Source organism: Phascolarctos cinereus, unplaced genomic scaffold, assembly GCF_003287225.1.
Source record: "Phascolarctos cinereus isolate Bilbo 61053 unplaced genomic scaffold, phaCin_HiC Scaffold_2;HRSCAF=192, whole genome shotgun sequence".
NCBI classification, from domain to species: Eukaryota; Metazoa; Chordata; class Mammalia; order Diprotodontia; family Phascolarctidae; genus Phascolarctos; species Phascolarctos cinereus.
In genome coordinates, this window is record NW_027555625.1 from 87,142,638 (window position 1) to 87,160,070 (window position 17,433).

The window sequence follows — 17,433 nt, forward strand, 5'->3', positions numbered from 1 at the left end:
TAAAGTTTCAATTCCTTCAATTCTTTGAAATGACTTTCTCCCTGGGTGGCAAAAGCAAGCAAGCTAAATTCAGTTAAGAGCTCGGTCACAAATTCAGAGCCTCTAGATTGTCCAAAGTTCAATTCTCTGCTTTCTGAGCCCAAAGACCCATTTGCCATTTAGTGTGTGCTCATGCACACATCTGTGTGTATCTTCATGTCTAAGTTAGTCTCCAACGACAGAAATCTAAATGTGGGGAGGAGGGGTATAATGTGTCTGTTGGCCTGTATATGTGTCCATGTACATGCGGCTGTACCTCAATGTGCATTCAAGTTTCATAACCATAACAGAAACATTGTATCTTGGCAAAGATATCATAGGAATAATTATCTAATTTTGGAACATGTTATTATAATACCTACATGATGTGTAAGGCACATAACAATGTTCAAGTTGTGCTCACAGTCTTGAAGCTGGAGACCCACAAAGTCAGGAAAGAAAAGTCTGAGTCTTTATTTCAAAGGCAGCCCCCAAACTTCCCGAGCAGACTCTTAGGAGAATTCTTCACTGACTCAATACTCAGAATAGCTTCTCCCAGGAGTGAGAGTTTTATGCAGATTTGTAGAAATGATTGTGAATAGGGCAGCCGAATGCTTAAAGGTAAGCAGCATCCCCTCTGCTTTCCCCTCCCTTCAACCCTAGGTTAGATGGGACAGTGTGAACTAAAGAGGGGAAAAAAAGAGACCTGGGTTCTAATTCCCCTTCCTCCATCAACTAGCTAATCAACCTTAGGCAATTCATTTTAGGCCTCTGGGCTTAGGAACATCATCTATCAAAAGAAAGAGAAGAGGGAAGGAAAAGGACCAGATCTCTAAGAATCATCATACTTCAAACACTAACGTTCTGTGATCCTGATTCATTGAGGGGAAAGAGTCAGAATTTTGCTGGTGATTTTTTTTTTTTGCTATGATCCATAGACTTTGGGGGCCCTGGTACCAAACAGTTTCCCACTCCCCACCAAAGCCAATTCACACTGAATTGGACTGAGGCCTGAGTGTGAGGAGTATATTTGCTGTTTGCCGCTGCTCCGTGTTGACTTTAGCCAGTAGCTCTGTTTACAAATCCAGGTTGGTTTTCCCAGCACAGTTAATTAGACAGACCAAAGACATCTGGTGTGAGGGCCAGGAAGGGCATCTGCTCCTTCCCCTCTTTCTCTTCACTACCCACCCCACCCCCATTTCCCTACCCCCACTGAAGCCAAGGGGCTCAGACTGGACAGAACAGTCCTAATCAGGACCAGACCCCAATCCCAACCAGACCCTAGGCCTCCACTGGAAGCCTGCCTCTCCAATTCTGTCATTTCCTATCCTCCAAAAATGAGAACCCAAAAATGGACTAGGCTAGAGTTCTTAGAAGCGGAGTAGTCTGGGTTCTTAGGTTTTCTCTGAATCTAGTAAGTCTCAGGGAATCAGTGCTGGGAATGGCATTTTGAAGATCGCATGCTGGGACAGCAATGAGGGAGAATCTGATACAGCTTTTTCCTTTCCTCTCCCATCCTCACTTCATCCACCCCCAACCCAAGAGAGCAAAAGAAGTAGGAAATCTTGTTCCATATTCCCATAGGAATACCAGTTCCCAACACCCCTAAAGGAGTTTCTAGACAAACTCAAATCCCAACAAACAAACCTCCCCAGCGCTGTCACCAAAAAAGGCCCCTCATCCTTCTATTTTAAACTCCCTCACACCACCTTCTCAGTGGTAGAGGCCAGTGCCTGTCACCTTGGCGATTGGGGGGTGGGGTGCGGCTGAGAAAGGAGGTTAGCCAGACAAGGCTCAGGAGGGAAGCAGGAAGGTGACCAGAAAGATGATGGGGGCTGGGTGGACAGACCCAGGGTGGTCGGGAAGTGGAGCTCAGGAGCGGAGGAGGGGGAGGGGCAACGGCTTATCTCTCTCAGGAGGGGGGAAGCTCACTCCAAACAGCTAATGCACTGGGGTGTGAAAGCCCCTCAATTAGCACTAATGATGCAATCAGGGAGGGAGGGGAGGGAATGGGCATCTCAGTTGAGTCAGCTCTCAGGCATACACACACACACACACACACACACACACACACACACACACACAGTGTTAAACACACAAACTTATATACATTGACACCCAGAAACGACTCGGACTGTCTCAGAAAAACGACTCTAAACAATGCACTCCAATATGCGCGCACACACCTGTAGCAGTTACATATACACTCACACGAGCAAGTCACACGAGTAGCGGTTCTTGTGCACACACAGGTGTGCATGCACACACACAGGACAGATGTGCACACACAGGTCGTGTTCAGCTCCCTGAGTACTCCAGATAGCCAGAAGATAGTCAGGCGTAACGTAGAAACGATCACAGTAGAGGTGCTTTAAAGAGGGTGCCTCCCTTAGTCCGGGTGGGTTTAGAGGGGCCCAGGAAAGCCTTTGTATTAAGGGGGATGGGTGGAAAGATTCAAATCCAGAGGGTTCCATGGGACTCAGCCTCAAACACCTGAACAATCCGCACCCCCCTCTACTCCCCAACCTCACAGGCAGGTGCTTGGGCCCCTATCCTGAAGTTGTTCGTGTCTTCACCGGGGGTCCCAGTACTCTCACCACCACCACAGACGGGAGGATGGATGGAATGCTGAGTTAACAGCACTGAGTATTGTCTGCGGCCTTCCCCTCCCAAAAAGGGAACTCCAGCTCCACGCCCAATAACTTTTAAAGTGTCCTACCTTCATCACCATCCAGTTAATTGCCTGCCCTTTACACCTTTAGGTGACCTTTCCCTGTTATCCGCAGCTCGCCCCCCTCCCCCACTCCCAGCCCCGTTACCCGCCTCCCGCCCCGGTCCCGTTATCCTCCCGCCTCCGCTCCGTTATCCACAATCCAGCTCTACTCCACAGACCCTGCTCACTGCCCGGTCAGAGAGTCACACGCTGCCCTTCTATCCCTCTCCCCCAAGCCCTCTGCCTTGTCCCCCGCGTCTCGGGGCCACAGAGCTGTGAAGGGCCAGAGCTGCCTCAGCTCCGCTTCCCAGGCCGGGGAAGGGCGGGGGGGGCGGAGGTCCCGCTGTCAGTCAGCGGGAGAAGGCCGGGCCGGGCGGCCGGAGGGGGCGGTGCCGGGAAGCGGACTCGGGCCCCGGGAGGAGGGAGGCGGGGGCGAGGGCGGGGTGGAGGCGGGGGCAGCTCCGGGCCTTATAAGCAGCGGGGGGGGGAGCGGGGGGGAGCAAGAGGGAGGCAAGTGTCAGGCTGATGCGCTGCCTGCAAGGGGCCGGGAGCTGGACCGGGACCGGCCGGCCATGCGCGCGGGCTGGGCGGGGGTCCGGCAGGGCGCCGAGCGGAGCCGCCTCGGAGCCTGAGCGAGCCGAGAACGGGGCTGGGGGGAGAGCGGAGTTGAGCAGAGCCAGGAGGAGAGGGGGGCGGGAGCGGTGATGCGGCGCCGCCGGGCCGCCGTGGCCGCAGGCTTCTGCGCCTCCTTCCTGCTTGGCTCTGTCCTCAATGTGCTCTTCGTGCCGGGATCGGAGCCGCCTCGGCCAGGCCAGCCCCCCGGCCCCTCCCCAGCCCCGGCCCCGGGCCGTCGCGGGGGCCGCGGGGAGTTGGCGCGCCAGATCCGGGCGCGCTACGAGGAGGTGCAGCGCTACACTCGGGGAGGACCCGGGCCCGGCGCGGGCCGACCGGAACGGCGGCGCCTCATGGACCTGGCCCGAGGCGGCCCGGGCCTGCAGCGTCCCCGGCCCCCTCGAGTTCCCCGGGGCCGAACCCCGCCCGACGGCACATTGGGCTGGCCCCCAGCCCCTGACCCCCCGCGCCTGGGCTGCGCCGCGCTCCGCAACGTGTCCGGGGCGCAGTACGTGGGCTCGGGCTACACTAAGGCGGTGTATCGGGTCCGCCTGCCTGGCGGCGTCGCCGTGGCGCTCAAGGCCGTGGACTTCAGCGGCCACGACCTGGGCAGCTGCGTCCGAGAATTCGGGGCTCGGCGGGGCTGTTACCGACTGGCAGCGCACAAACTGCTCAAGGAGATGGTGCTGCTGGAGAGGCTGCGACACCCCAACGTGCTGCAGGTATTGGGCCTAAGGGGACAGGGCACCCTAGTGGCTAGTGGGTACTGGAGGGGCACCGACCCAATGGACTGTGGGCAGGGGACATCCCAGTGTGCTGCGGACAGGACACCCCTAGTGGGCTGTGAGTCCTGGACGGGACACATGCCCAACAGACTTCCGACAAGAGACGCTGCATTTTACTAAGGAAGGACATACCCCAACGTGCCGCAGGTAGCTAGGCGTGGGCCTGGCATAGCTAGAACCTGGAGGAGGGGTGTATAGTGTTGCTGTGCCATGCCTCCTACCTGGGGTTGTTCCCTAGTTGCTACGTGCCCGCTCTCTGGCTGGAGCTATGAGCTTCTTAGGTCCTGATCTACCAAGTCCTTGCCAGCTCTGAAATCCTTGGTAAAGGAAGTACCAGGCTACACCAGGTTTCCAGGGACTTAAAGATTTAAGTCTGTGTGTCCCACCCCCAGGCAGGGTCAAAGAACCTTGAGCTATGGGACTGACCCGTAAACAAAAAAATCTCAAAAGAAAGCTCAATCTTGATGGGGATGCCAGTTCCATTAATGGAGTGACCTTGTCAGAGCTACGAAGCAGTCAGGTGTCAGGAGCAGTGATTAAATCTGGAAGAGCTAGAAGGGGGCCCCAATGCCAGGGCTAGTTCCAGAAGTGACCTCAGATCACTTTCAGTTTCTGCCTGAGCAGCCAGTTTCCCCCCCCCCATTTCTAGTTCTTGTGTGGATCTGTGGAGCCCCTACAATTTAAGGGAATTTGGGAGAGCTAAGGGAGGAGGAAATCATCTAGCTCCAAGACTTAAGGGAATTGTGGAGGGTTTATTTAGAGACTTTAGAAGCCTGCCCCATGTCTGACTGTGACAGAAGCAGCAACACTGAGAGTCTTGTGTCCAGAGCTCAGGGTGCTCTGAGAATTGAGCTTTGAGAACTCCAGGAGTACAAACAAACACCCCCAGCTCATGTCTCCTCCTAGGGCCTGAATTGGGGGGAGGGGAGAGACAGCCTGGAAGTCCAGGGATAACTGGCTATATGTCCAAGTGGCCAGAAGAAGAGAAGACCAGGTCTGAGTCCCACGCCTGTCTTTTGTCTGCTACACCCAGCTAGGGGCAGGGAGTGGGGAGAGAGACACAGAACTAGGTAAGAAACAGATAGGGGAAGCCTCCGATTAGGGACTCCATCCAGTCCCTCATAACCTCCCTTAGGCTGCCCTATGCCATCTACCGCTTCCCCAGGATGTCTCCCCCTAAAACTTCAAACCAACCTTCCTTATCCTCCTGCGCCTTACCCAGCCCAGAGTCACTGACAGAGTATGTACTACATAATGCTTGCTGAATTAAATTAAGGGGAACCATTTATCTCTGGCTCCTGGGGTGTTTAGGGTTGGAACAGCTTCCCCAGCTGAGAAAATCCCCACCCTGGGTGATTGCCCAGCTCCCAGGGACACAAGTGAATGCCCTTCCAAAAGGTCCTGTTATCTTCTGCCTCTTCTACAGGAGCTCCAGTTGGAGTCTGAGGAGGGGAGAGTTTGGGCCCCCTGGGTCCAACCAACCCAATTTTCTACTGAGACACAGGAATCTGCACACACACTGGAGTAAACTGAAAAGGAAGAGAAGGGGAAAAGAGCCCAAACTGGGGTGTGGGGAGAGAGAAAAGGGGGAAAGGGAGATACTGATGGCAATAGTTTAACTCTTGATGGGTTAAATTTTATATTGGCCTTAGAAACAAAATCTTCCTTTGTCCACCTTGAGGTGTGGCGAGATTGATTGTACATCGGGCGGGTGGGTGGGCTGTTGGGTTGTCGCTGGCACTCTATTCTGGTGCATGCCCTGTTTCATCTGGGTGTGTCCCACTTCCTTAACTTCCAGGGAATCTTTTTGTAAACCCTCAGGTACAACTGGCACTGGTGGAGCACAGTGTTGTTGTTGTTGCTTTTCCCCTCCTAGTTTTAGTTGAAGGAACTCGTTTTGAGCTTTGATCTCTTTTCCTGTTACAAAGATGGATTGGGGAAAAGGGGAAAGATCAGGACTTTTTTTTTTAAGGAGCTTCTCTCCTTTGCACCCCACCCCCACCCGAGGAAATATGACAAGAAGCTAAGTTAACCCCTTGCTCCCTTAATTTCTCTATGGTTCTTCATTAGCCTTTGGTGTTAAACTTTGGGAAATTTTCTTATCCCACCTCTTAGGAAGGGGTTCTCAAACTGGGACTTCTAGGGCATCCTTGGTTAGGTTTCAGGGGAAGTCTGTGAACTTGGATGGGGAAAATAATCCCATCTTCATTTTCACTAACTTTTAGTTGCCTTTGTAATTTAATGTATTTTATTTATTTAAAAATATCCTTCTGAAAATATCCATGGGCTTTACCAGGCTTCCCAAGGAGTCCAATACACAAAAAAGGTTAAGAACCCCTACTCTGAGAGGTTTAGAGGTCATAGAAGTTCAACAAGGAACCTCCTCTCTCTGTCTCCTGAGTTGACCTTTACTCTGTCCATTTGGGACTCATCCCAAATCTACTGTGGATATAGTGATGGATCAGGAAGAGCTCATCCTAAAAGCCCATCCTAAAAGATCTACTTAGGCAGGCTCCAGAGATTTAGAAAAAAAAATCTTTAAACTAAATTAAACCCTTACATTATTTAATTTGAGCAATTTAAAATTACAAACAATCTTTGATTGTTTGCTGACTCCTGAGGGCCAGGAAATAATAAAAACTAAACTTTATATAGAATATTAAGGTTTACAGAATAGATCTTTTGTAGACTTAGGAGGTAGTTAATATTTATTGGATGCTTACCATGTACTAGGTACTAGGCTAAGCACTAAGGATACAAAGAAAGGCAAAAATGTGGTTAAGCATTACGATCCCCACTATATAAATGAGGCCACTAAAATTTAGGTGAAGTGACTTATCCAGGATCACACTGCAGGTAAGCGTTGGAACAAGACCCAGACTCCTGTAGGCCCCCAAGATTGATTCCTTAAAACTGAGAAAGATTGGGAAAGGAAGGTCCAATGACTGAGGGATTCCCCACCTTTCTTCCCCCCATCTGTTCCCCTTCCCCCCACTAGCTTAGCTCTGGTCAGCTCTCATCTCCCTGGCCACACTTGCCGAAGGAAGCTAGAAGGGGGGAGGGGCTCCTGCCACGTGACAGATGCTGCTTCAGCCCAGGGTCAAAGGGCCAAAGGCTGTCTCCCTCTCTCTCTCTCTCTCTCTCTCTCTCTCCCCCCCCCCTTCCTCTCTTCTCCCTGGTGCCCCTGGGGCCTCAGCCCCCTGCTCTGGGTCTGCCTGTGCTCTACATCAACTCTTGCCCCTAATCTGTGTGCCTGCCTGCCTGCTGGTCCTGGATCTCTTCCTTTTTGGAAAGGAACAAAAGATGTGACTGAGCTGGCCATCTTCATGCTTCCTGGGGGGGAGTTTGGGGGTAGGGGGGAGGGTTAATAGCATCTTTTTATTTTTTCCTGAGGGGTGTTGATTAATACCTCGTTAACAGCACATTTAACGACCTCCGGGTGTTTAATAACCTTCAGAAGTTTCCCCACAAAGACTCAGATGCTGGGCAGGAAAATGAGAACCAGGCCCAGGCTGTTCACCCAACTCAAATCCCCCCTTCCCAGTGCTGCCTCTTCCCTGGCTGATTGGGGGGAGGAAGGGGGAGGGGTGACTGGTAGCTAGCCCAAGCTTCTCAGAAGGAGGTTCAGCTTCTCCCTTCAGGCCCAACATGAAGACAGTCTAACTGGACTGGAGAATGTTCATCTGGGGGAAAGAGGGAGACAGTGGTGAGAACCTTGGGTTGAACGGGAAAACTCTGAACTGGAAATAAGGAAACATGTTAACTAGTACTTGAATGATTCTAGCTAGGATAGCCTCATGGAGTATGGGGGGAACTGGATATGCAAGTGTGAGACTGGAGCTCTGTGCCAGTGTATAGCTGGGAGTATGTGTGCCTGTGGTTGTGGGATTATTGAGAACCGTGTATGGGATTGTGTAATTCAGCTCTGTGTGTGTGTGTGTGTGTGTGTGCGTGTGTGTGTGTGTGTGTGTGTGTGTGTGTGTGTGTGTGTGTGTGTGTGTGTGTGTGTCTGAGAGAATGCTACTAACTGTTCCAACTAGGCAAGGCTATGACTTGGGTGGTTATCCCACTGAGGGGCTGCTTGTAATGTAAAGAACTCCAAATTTGGAGTCTAAGAATTATAGAATCACTGTTGGAAAGGGACCTCTAGTCCAAACCAGTACCTAAAAAAAAGGATTCCCTCTATAGCCGTTGGTTAAAGCTCTCCAAGGATCAGGAACCAACCACTTCTGAGGCAGTCCATTCTACTAATAGTTCTGATTACTAGGACATTTTCCTTATACCAACCCCAAATCTGCCTCTTCTACTTCTATCCATATATTACTTCCAGTTTTGCCCTCTGGAGCCAGACAAAAAGGCTACTGAGGTAGCCGGCTCCTTATTCTTCAGTGCTAGATTTGAACCTTGGCTCTATCACTTACTTATTATCTGATTTAAAGAACTTTGGGCAGGACACCTGTTAGCCTCAGTTTCTTAATCTATGAAGTTGAGGAGGCTAAAGTAGATATCTCAAAGGGCTCTTCTCCTCTCAGATCTATGATTGGCATGCCAAGGAACCTAAATGTTCCACCTTTGTATTTATGCTCCATGGATTCAAAAGCAAATAACATCTACCTACTTCATCTGTCTAAACCAGGCCTGATTGCCAGGTGTCTTAGGGAAGGAGCATTGCTTCCTGGGACCTACTGGTTTGGTTCTAAGAGCTGGAAGGGACCCTTTGGTCATTGGAGCCAGAAAGGATCTTGGAGAAGTACAACCTTCCCTACTGCCCCGTTGGTAATGGTCACCACTCTGAAATATTTTGTTGTGTCTTGTTTGCATTTTAACCAATCCCATTTCCATCCCACTGAAAAATCATTTATTAGTTACCGACTCTGTGTTAGATCAGGGATTGTTCCTCACTTTTTTGGTCACAGACCCCTTTGGCTGTCTGGTGAAAGCTCTGTCTCTTCCCAGAGTAATATTTGAAACAACGTGAAACAAAGTACATAGGGTTACAAAGGAAATCAGTTATATTGAAATAGTTATCAAAATACACTTTTTTAAATGTACAAACTGGAAGTGAAGAACCCCAGGGGAGGAATGGAGCCCAGTAAGATGTTGGGAATTGGAGTAGGAATATGGCGAGGAGTTAGGCCATAAGGAATAAAAGTGCTGGCATGGAGTGGGGGATGGAGCACTAGGATTTGAGGGGAGGGTTCACTTTAGAGAAACGTGTGTAAATGGGAAACCTAATCATCCTGCCCCGTGAGTTTAGGTTAGTGCTCAGTTCTAGGGATGAGGATCAGCATCTCAAGGTCCAGACTCTGTGGGGGAGATGGGGTTACCACTTACTTTAGCATCTGGCCTAAAGAAAAGAAGGAAAGCATCATAGAACTACTGTTCCCAAGCTGCTCAGGAAACTAAAGCCACCCGAAAGTCTCCGACTGGTTATGGAATGGTGACAAAACCAGCATAGCTCAGGGCTGGGGCTTTGGGATGCCAGCTGGAAGGATCGGTGCTTGCTCCCTCCTGACCCCACCCACTGTTTCTCCTCCAGCTCTATGGATATTGTTACCAGGACAGTGAGGACATCCCAGATACGCTGACCACCATCACAGAGCTTGGCTCCCCTGTAGAGATGATCCAGTTACTTCAGACCTCCTGGGAGGACCGATTCCGAGTGAGTGGACATGAAACAGGGGGTACTTCAGCTACTCTCCCAGGGGTTTTTGCCTTAGAAGAAAGTTCTCTAGGGATAGTCTTGGCACTTCCAGCCAAAATAGGGAAGGAAGATGTTCTCTGCTGCTGATGGCCAAAGAGACTGTTTTGTTTTGTTTTTTAAAGGCAGCAAAGAAAGTATCCTGATCTCTCTGCTAAATACACTTATTCTGGGCCGAAGAGGGCTAGCATTCTAGAGCTAGAAGAGATCTTAAAACCATCCTCTTCCACTCCCTCAACACACAATGCTGAAGCCATTCCTGTTAGAAAAGACTTCAAAGAAGTCCTTTACCCTCCTTTTGTCCCTGTTTCTTACCTTTCTTTCCCTCCCAACATCATCTTCCTCCTAACTTCACCCAGCCCCCATGCCTACCTTTGGTGCTGCTAGAGCAGAGACGTAAGAGTAAGCAAAGAATGAAAGGAAAGTCTCTGGTCCTCATGGACAGAGTTGAGTAGAGTGACTAGACCCTCCCCTGTGTCTCCTCAGATCTGCCTGAGCCTTGGCCGCCTGCTCCACCATCTTGCCCACTCGCCCCTGGGCTCAGTGACTCTACTGGACTTCCGGCCTAGACAGTTTGTACTTGTGGATGGAGAGTTGAAGGTGACTGACCTGGATGATGCCCGTGTGGATGAGACACCATGTGAAAGTCCTGGGGATTGTGTTCTCGAGTTTCCAGCCAGGAACTTCACCCTGCAGTGCTCAGCCCAGGGCTGGTGCCAGGGTATGAATGAGAAGAGGAACCTATACAATGCGTACAGGTGAGGCCTCCCTCCCCTGACTCCCTTACTTTTCCTCATATCCACAGTCTGCCTTTCCTCCAAACTTTGCCTCCCTTGCCCATTACAGCTGCTTGTCAGTTACCTAGACTAGGGCATGAAATGGGGAGGGAGACTAGGAAACCTATTCAGTAGCTATAGGTGACTTCCTCATCCCCCCTTTTATTCTCTTATAACCTTTTTCCTTCTTTTTAGAAGTTGCTAAACTTTCCTAGTTTTGAGGGTTAGCAATTTTAGGCTCTCAGGGTCCATGGGTCCAAACAGATATGACCTGGTACAAGAAACAGGGAGGCCCAGGTAGAATTTCCATGAATTTATGCAAGAGAGAAAATAATAATGAGATTTTGGGGAACAGGAAGAGTGAAAATCACTGCGGGTGTCAAGGATGGAAAATCTGGCAATGGAAGGGGGACTTATCTCTGAGCAGGGATGGGATGGGATTGGGCTGGGGTCATGCCTCTTTTCATATCAGGGAACTGTTCCAGTCCCTGGACAGTGAAGCTAAAAATAGATCCTTGAGTTCCAAGAAAGATCATCTGATCGGAGGAGAAGCCAGACTGGAGACTTCTTAAAATAGTCTCCAGATTTGGGGAGGGTGAAGGAAAGGGGGAGTAAAGCAGCATTGGGGAGTACTGCAAGCATCAACACTCCTCACCGCTAGGGCCACCATTCTCCTGGTCTCTGGATTTTGGCCTCAGATATTTGCCACTTAGAAGCCACAAGTCTGGCCCAGCTGGTAGAGCCTCCCTGAGTCTGGTGATTATTCTCAGGCAGGAGGGAGCAGTAAAGCAGAGGGGACACAGTGGGGAGAATTCTCCTATTTGGAATGAGGCACATTACTTTAGCATATGTTGAGTGGATTCCACGATTTACTTTGACTATAGGCCTGAAGAGCTGGTCTCCCCTGCAGAAGTGACTCAGTCCTTGAATCTTTAAGGAGTAAGTCCCTGGGGGAGACCAGTCTTCAAAGGCCAGGAAACTGACCGGTGTGCTGGTTTCTCTTTGGCAGGTTTTTCTTCACATACCTCCTACCCCACAGTGCCCCCCCTTCCCTTCGGCCACTGCTGGACAGCATCGTCAATGCTACAGGTGATACCTTAAGAATTTCTGCACCCTAGCTCCTCAGAGAGATCTACCCCCCTCCCTTGTGACCTCTAACTACTCCCTTACCTGCATCAGGGCAATTGATCAGTAGCACAAATAAGTCAGAATAAAGAGATGATCCTCAAAGCACTCTGTGTACATTGTAGGATTCTTTTGTAGCAATCTTGCTAGCCTGCCATGACCTCTCCCGCTAATCATAGCCCCCCCCATCTTAGTGATGAACCACTTAGGGTGTGATCTCGGAAAGGAGTTGTCACTTTCGAAGGGAAGTAACTGGGTATACATCCTTAGCCATCCCTCCCCATCTCAGATAAAGCTGTGTTAATAGCTTCCACTAACACCATCTTAAGGCCACATTCTGCCCCACAGGAGAACTCACCTGGGGAGTCGATGAAACACTGGCACAGCTAGAGAAGGTTTTGCATCTCTACCAGAGCGGGGGGTACCTGCAGAATTCAACTAATTCCCCTCGAGCTGGTGAGTAATGTCAGTTGGGAGTAGGTGCCAGGGCTGAGGAGAGAGTACAGTATCAGAAGGCTTTGTAGAAGTAGTTTTCAGGGGCAGTGAGGTGGTGCAGTGGATAGAGCACTGACCCTAGAGTCAGGAGGACCTGAGTGCAAATCCGGATTCAGACACATAACACTCACTAGCTGTGTGACTCTGGGCAAGTCACTTAACCCCAACTGCCTTCACCTAAAAAAAAATAAATAAAATTAGTTTTCAGAGATTATACAGTAAGCATGGCATTAGCAGGGAAAAGAGGAGTGGTAAGGCTGGGGGTCAAAATCAGAAGAAAATGTGAGCAGCTAGGTGGTATAGTGGATAGAGCACTAACCCTGGAATCAGGAGGACCTGAGTTCAAATCCGGTCTCAGACACATAACACTCTAGCTTTGTGACTCTGGGAACACTCTAGCTTTGTGACTCTGGGAAAGTCACTTAACCCCAATAGCCTCACCAAAAAAAAAAAAAGTCAACCAGAGTTCCATGGCACCCTCAAGAATGTCCATTCTTCCCACCACCATATGTGCCATTAGTCACATATATGCCAATGTAGGGAGTCTGAGTGATTCAATAGCCATTACCGGTTGGGCTTTGATATCCATATGTCTGCCACTGGCCAGAGCAGGGGACAAGGCTCCTTCTCTGAACTAAGCCAGGATAGACTCCTAAGCAGGGTAAGTCCTCTTCTCCCCAAGCCTTCATATCTAGAGATAAAACAATGAGCTAGCCGGGAGTGAATGAACCCTCTTAGATGAGAAATCAATGAAGCCCCAAACTGCCTCCACAGGTGAAAAAAAAAAGGAAGGAAAAAAAAAAAACAAAGCACTGGTAACCTTTGACCTGTAGTCACACCTGGTCAAAGGCCTGTCTCTCTCCACTCCCTTTCCCCGACCCCTCCAAGAAATCAAGTTGCTGTCTATTTGGAAGGACAGATTGGGTCATGGGCCTCAGCTGCAGGCCCAGGTACTGGCGTCCTAAATGCCAGGCATGTTTGGCCAGGTCTACATGGAACAGGGAGCAAAATTCTGGGATTTCTGGCCTATTTTAAGGATGGCAGAGGGGGAGGGGCTCATTAGCCCTGTAAATAAAGTTTAACGAGGTGAACAATAGCCAGCTCTGTCCCCAGGGACTCAGTTTATGGGGCTGTAAATCACAGCAAACCCTGGACTTTGGTCCTGTCCCCTCCGTGGAGGAAGAAGAGTTAGGCCAAGAAAGAGAAGAAAGGAGTGAGTTTCAAAACATTTCTAACTCATAGACTGCAGAAATAGGATCCTCCTAGCCAAAATCCCTTCCAGCTCTAAGAGAGAGAGAAAAGAGAAAGAAAGAAAGGAAAAAACTCTCTGGATTATTATAAGGATTGCAGAGCTCTGAGGATGAGCCTAGAGGCAGCTGAAGCAATGAGTATCTCAGCCTTAATTTTTCTTTCCACAGAGAAAATTGTACGGATTCTAACACATACACCTTTGTTAAATGCCCACACTGGTGCTTCCAAAATAAATGTTCATTAGCATGTTTTGCCCCTCTTTTATATGTTTCCTGACTTCAAAATTCTTGCCCATCCTCCTGACCTTTGGACCAGCTTGGAACCACCTCCCTGTTAACTTTCCTAATTATCTGGCCTGGAGCCCAAATTTCAGTTGTGGGGTGAGAGGAATGAGGGCAAGCCCCAAAGTCCTGAATAATTTAACCTCAGCCACAAGTCCATCAGACCTCAGGATGGAGTGGAGCCTGTATCCAGCTGACTCGGCATGTGTAGTATGTCCCTTTGTATATATGAGCCATCCTGTGTTACTGTGACTATGCTGTCAGCCCGAGGGCATGGGGGACTGCATCCATTCATTGCTTTGTTTATTGGTTCCCAGAATCCCAAGTCTGGACATTGAAGGAGTTTTGACCTTTCTGTGACTTGACTTTATGGCTAAACCCCTATCCTAGCTTCGGCAGAGAGTCAGATACTGTCATCCCTTCTCTGGGGAGAAGGCTATAGTTTGGCCCCAGTTTTCCAGTCTGGGCACAAGCTTTTTTCCCTTTCTTTCTTCATTCTCAGCCTGAGGAAAAGGCTGCACACATGGTTTTTGGGCTTATTCACGTGCCAGAATGTGACATGGGGCTCACTAGACGGGAGCGGTGAAGGGAGCAGGTGGACCTCCCTTCCAGAGTGATGAGCCTTCATCAAGTCCTTTCTCTTTCTCCTCTGTAGCCCTTCTTTCCTTATGTCTTTCTAAACCTTATATTATTCTTCCCTAGAGCAAGTCTAGTGGAAAGAGCATGAGATTTGGAGTCAGGACACAGATTCTAGACTTACCTCTTAGTTTCTCTGTGTATGACTTTGACCAAATTTGGGTTTTTTTATACCCCAGTTTATGCATCTCTAAAACAGGGAGGCTGAACTATATGATATTATAAGGTCCTGCCAGCTCTAAATGCTATGATCCTAATTCAATTCAATAGGCATTTATTAAGTGCCTGCTATGTGCCAGGCATTGTGCTAAGTGCTGGGAATACCAATAAGAAAAAGACAGTCCCTGCCCTCAAGGAGTTTACACTCTAATGGGGGAAGACAACACACAAAAGGAAGTTGAAGTGGGAGGTGAAGACTAGGGATACTTTGCGGGGGCATAGTCCATGGGTTAGAAGCCAGGTTTGGATGGTGCTGGGAAATGGAGTTATCAGAAAGGTTCTGAGCCTCCTATAAAGGAAGGCTTTGGACGGAGATTAATCCCTCAGTCCTCCAGCTTTCCAATCAAAGGAGAGAGACAACAGAAGGCAAGTTGAGAAGGTATTGGAAATCAAACCTGAGTCAGTCTACATAGTGGTGAGATTTCAGGTGATACGCTTATCCTGGGGGAGGGAGTGATGGGGAGCTGGAGCATGGTATTCTGTGGAGTTGAAGCCACGCAAACCTGCTGATGGAAAATGCTTATAAATGCTTATCCTAGAATACCGACGAGTCCCAGAAACTACTATCCCACAAGAGAATTACCATTGCTGGCCTTCTTATCACCATGGCGGTTGTCTCCTCTCTGTGTTCAGTCTGGCCGAGGCCATGGATGTCTGTGAAAGTCATTCCCAGTGCCGGGCCTTTGTGCTTACCAACCAGACTACCTGGACAGGTAAGGCTGGCAGCAAATCTAGTTCAATTCCACAAACCCCTATTAAGCACCAGCTATATACAAGAGACTGTGCAAGGCATTAAAGAGATGACAAAAATGGCAGCCCGTGTCTTTTAGAAGTTTACATTCTAGGGGGGTAGGGGGAGAGAATACAATATAGATCCAGAAGAGGCAACATAGTACAGTGGGAAAAAGTCTGGGGACCTAGGTTCCTGGAGTCTGGGGACCTAGGTCCAGATCCTGCCTCTGACACTCAGTGTGACTTTAACTAAAACTCACTTAATTTCTCTTGACCTCTGTTTCCCACCCTGTACAATGAGTGAGGTCCCCTTGAGTTCTAGATCTGTGGTCCTATAAGTAAATATGCAGTAAGTTGAGGAAGAAGAGAATGCCAAAACTGGAAGGATCAGGGAAGGCTTTTCTGAAGGAGGAGACCCCTGAGTGGAGCCTTAAGAAATGTGAAAATTCTGGAAGGTAGAGATGAGAGAGATTGTGTACCATACCACGCCTTTGCAGATGCATAAATGAAGATCATATTGAGTTTGGAGCTATATCAAGACAAGGCTCCTTTTCTGGGACAGTCAGTCAGTAAGCTTTTATTAAGCACCTGCTGTGTACAAGGCACTATGTTAAGAGCTGGGATACCAAAGGAGCTTACTATAATGAGGGAGACAGTATGCAAACAACTATGTACAGACCAGCTTTGATTAAAAAGATTATGGGAAAGGTATTTCCCTCCCCTCTCCCAATTTGATGGGAATATAGAGCTTCCTTCACTCTCCTCAGTCTGTCTCATCACCATTTCTGTCCTTGCCCTTCAGGTAGACAGCTTGTCTTCTTCAAGACCGGTTGGAGCCAAACAGTCTCTGATCCTAACAAGATCACCTATGTGAGGGCGTCTGCTTGACCAGCCTGAGGGCTTAACTGACCTTGGCCATCAGCCCCAGAGCCGACAGTGGGCGGGGAGGACATCATGGAGCAGACCGTAAAGACCAGGACACACGTGCAATAAATCAAAATGTAAAAATGTGAGTTTAACAGACTGGTGATGGCGGCAGTCCCTGCCAGGAACCCTGTGTACAGACTGTTGGGGGTGGGGAGAGAGAGAGACACAGGCAATCCTGGAATGACCCTTTGGGGCCAAAATCAGGGTATCCAGATAGGCCAGCCTGCTAGGACCTTGGGAGAGAGCCTTCTCCCTTCGCTGAGACAATCCTGTGGGTGGCACTGTTCCCCCAGTGTTGCCATGGTGTCACAGTCACTGCCTTTATAACCCAAGAATGTAGGTGGAGGCCATGCTGCTTCCCCCACTCCTGACTGGTTGCCTGCCCCACATCAGGGTTGTGTGTGGACAATCAACCACCTCACTTCCTCTCTGTGAATTGAGATTTGGCCTTGAGAGGTGGGCCATAAGTAAATGTGTATGTGAGCTATTTCCTAAGGGGATGCAATGGGAGCCCTCTATGACCTCATGAGGTTAGGGATGGGGGAAACATACCGGTATGAGCCGAAATGTGGGGGATTGGGGAATGGGTTTGCAGCATGAGCCACAAGCCAGGACATGGGACTAGAGCTTGCCTCATTTTGCTTTCAGTGAAAGCAGCAGAGCAGCAATGCCCAGGCTCTCCCTGTCTTGGAGTTTGTACATCCAGAAGTTTTTGTACTTCTTGTTAATTAAATTGTTTATTTTTGTAAGAAAAAAATAAAAATAAAACAAGATGATGCAGGTGTTTCTTCTGAAGCTGTGATCTTCGTCCATCTACTTTTCTCCATTCTGTTTTCAAGGGAGGGGAGAGGATGAAACTTCACTGACAAGGCCTGCCCAGGGCAGAACTGAAGATCATACATGTTTCATTGTTGACTTTCCCTGTCAATTCCTGGTACTGAATATCCCATTAGGCACCAGGGATGCAAAGATTAAGAAAAAAAAAAAGAAACAATCCTTGACCTCAGGGAACCTGAATTCCATTGGGAGAGACAACAAATGCATGTATAAGTGTGTACAGGTGAAATACAGAGTAATTAAATACAAGGCGTTTTGAGAGGGTGCTAACAGTTGTGGGGAATCAAGCAAAGGCTTAATGTAGAAGGTGCTACTTGAGCTGTGT

At 49.3% G+C, this 17,433-nt stretch overlaps 1 protein-coding gene across 1 annotated transcript; it reads left to right on the forward strand.

Annotated features, from left to right (window-relative positions):
* The first annotated feature begins 3,238 nt into the window (after positions 1-3,238).
* Positions 3,239-17,066, forward strand: PKDCC (protein kinase domain containing, cytoplasmic). Its single transcript, XM_021001270.2, has 7 exons — positions 3,239-4,065; positions 9,668-9,790; positions 10,316-10,587; positions 11,615-11,694; positions 12,079-12,186; positions 15,152-15,325; positions 16,147-17,066. The coding sequence occupies exons 1-7, from the start codon at positions 3,436-3,438 to the stop codon at positions 16,230-16,232; spliced, it is 1,473 nt and encodes a 490-aa protein (XP_020856929.1). The 5' UTR covers positions 3,239-3,435; the 3' UTR covers positions 16,233-17,066.
* Positions 17,067-17,433: the final 367 nt, after the last annotated feature.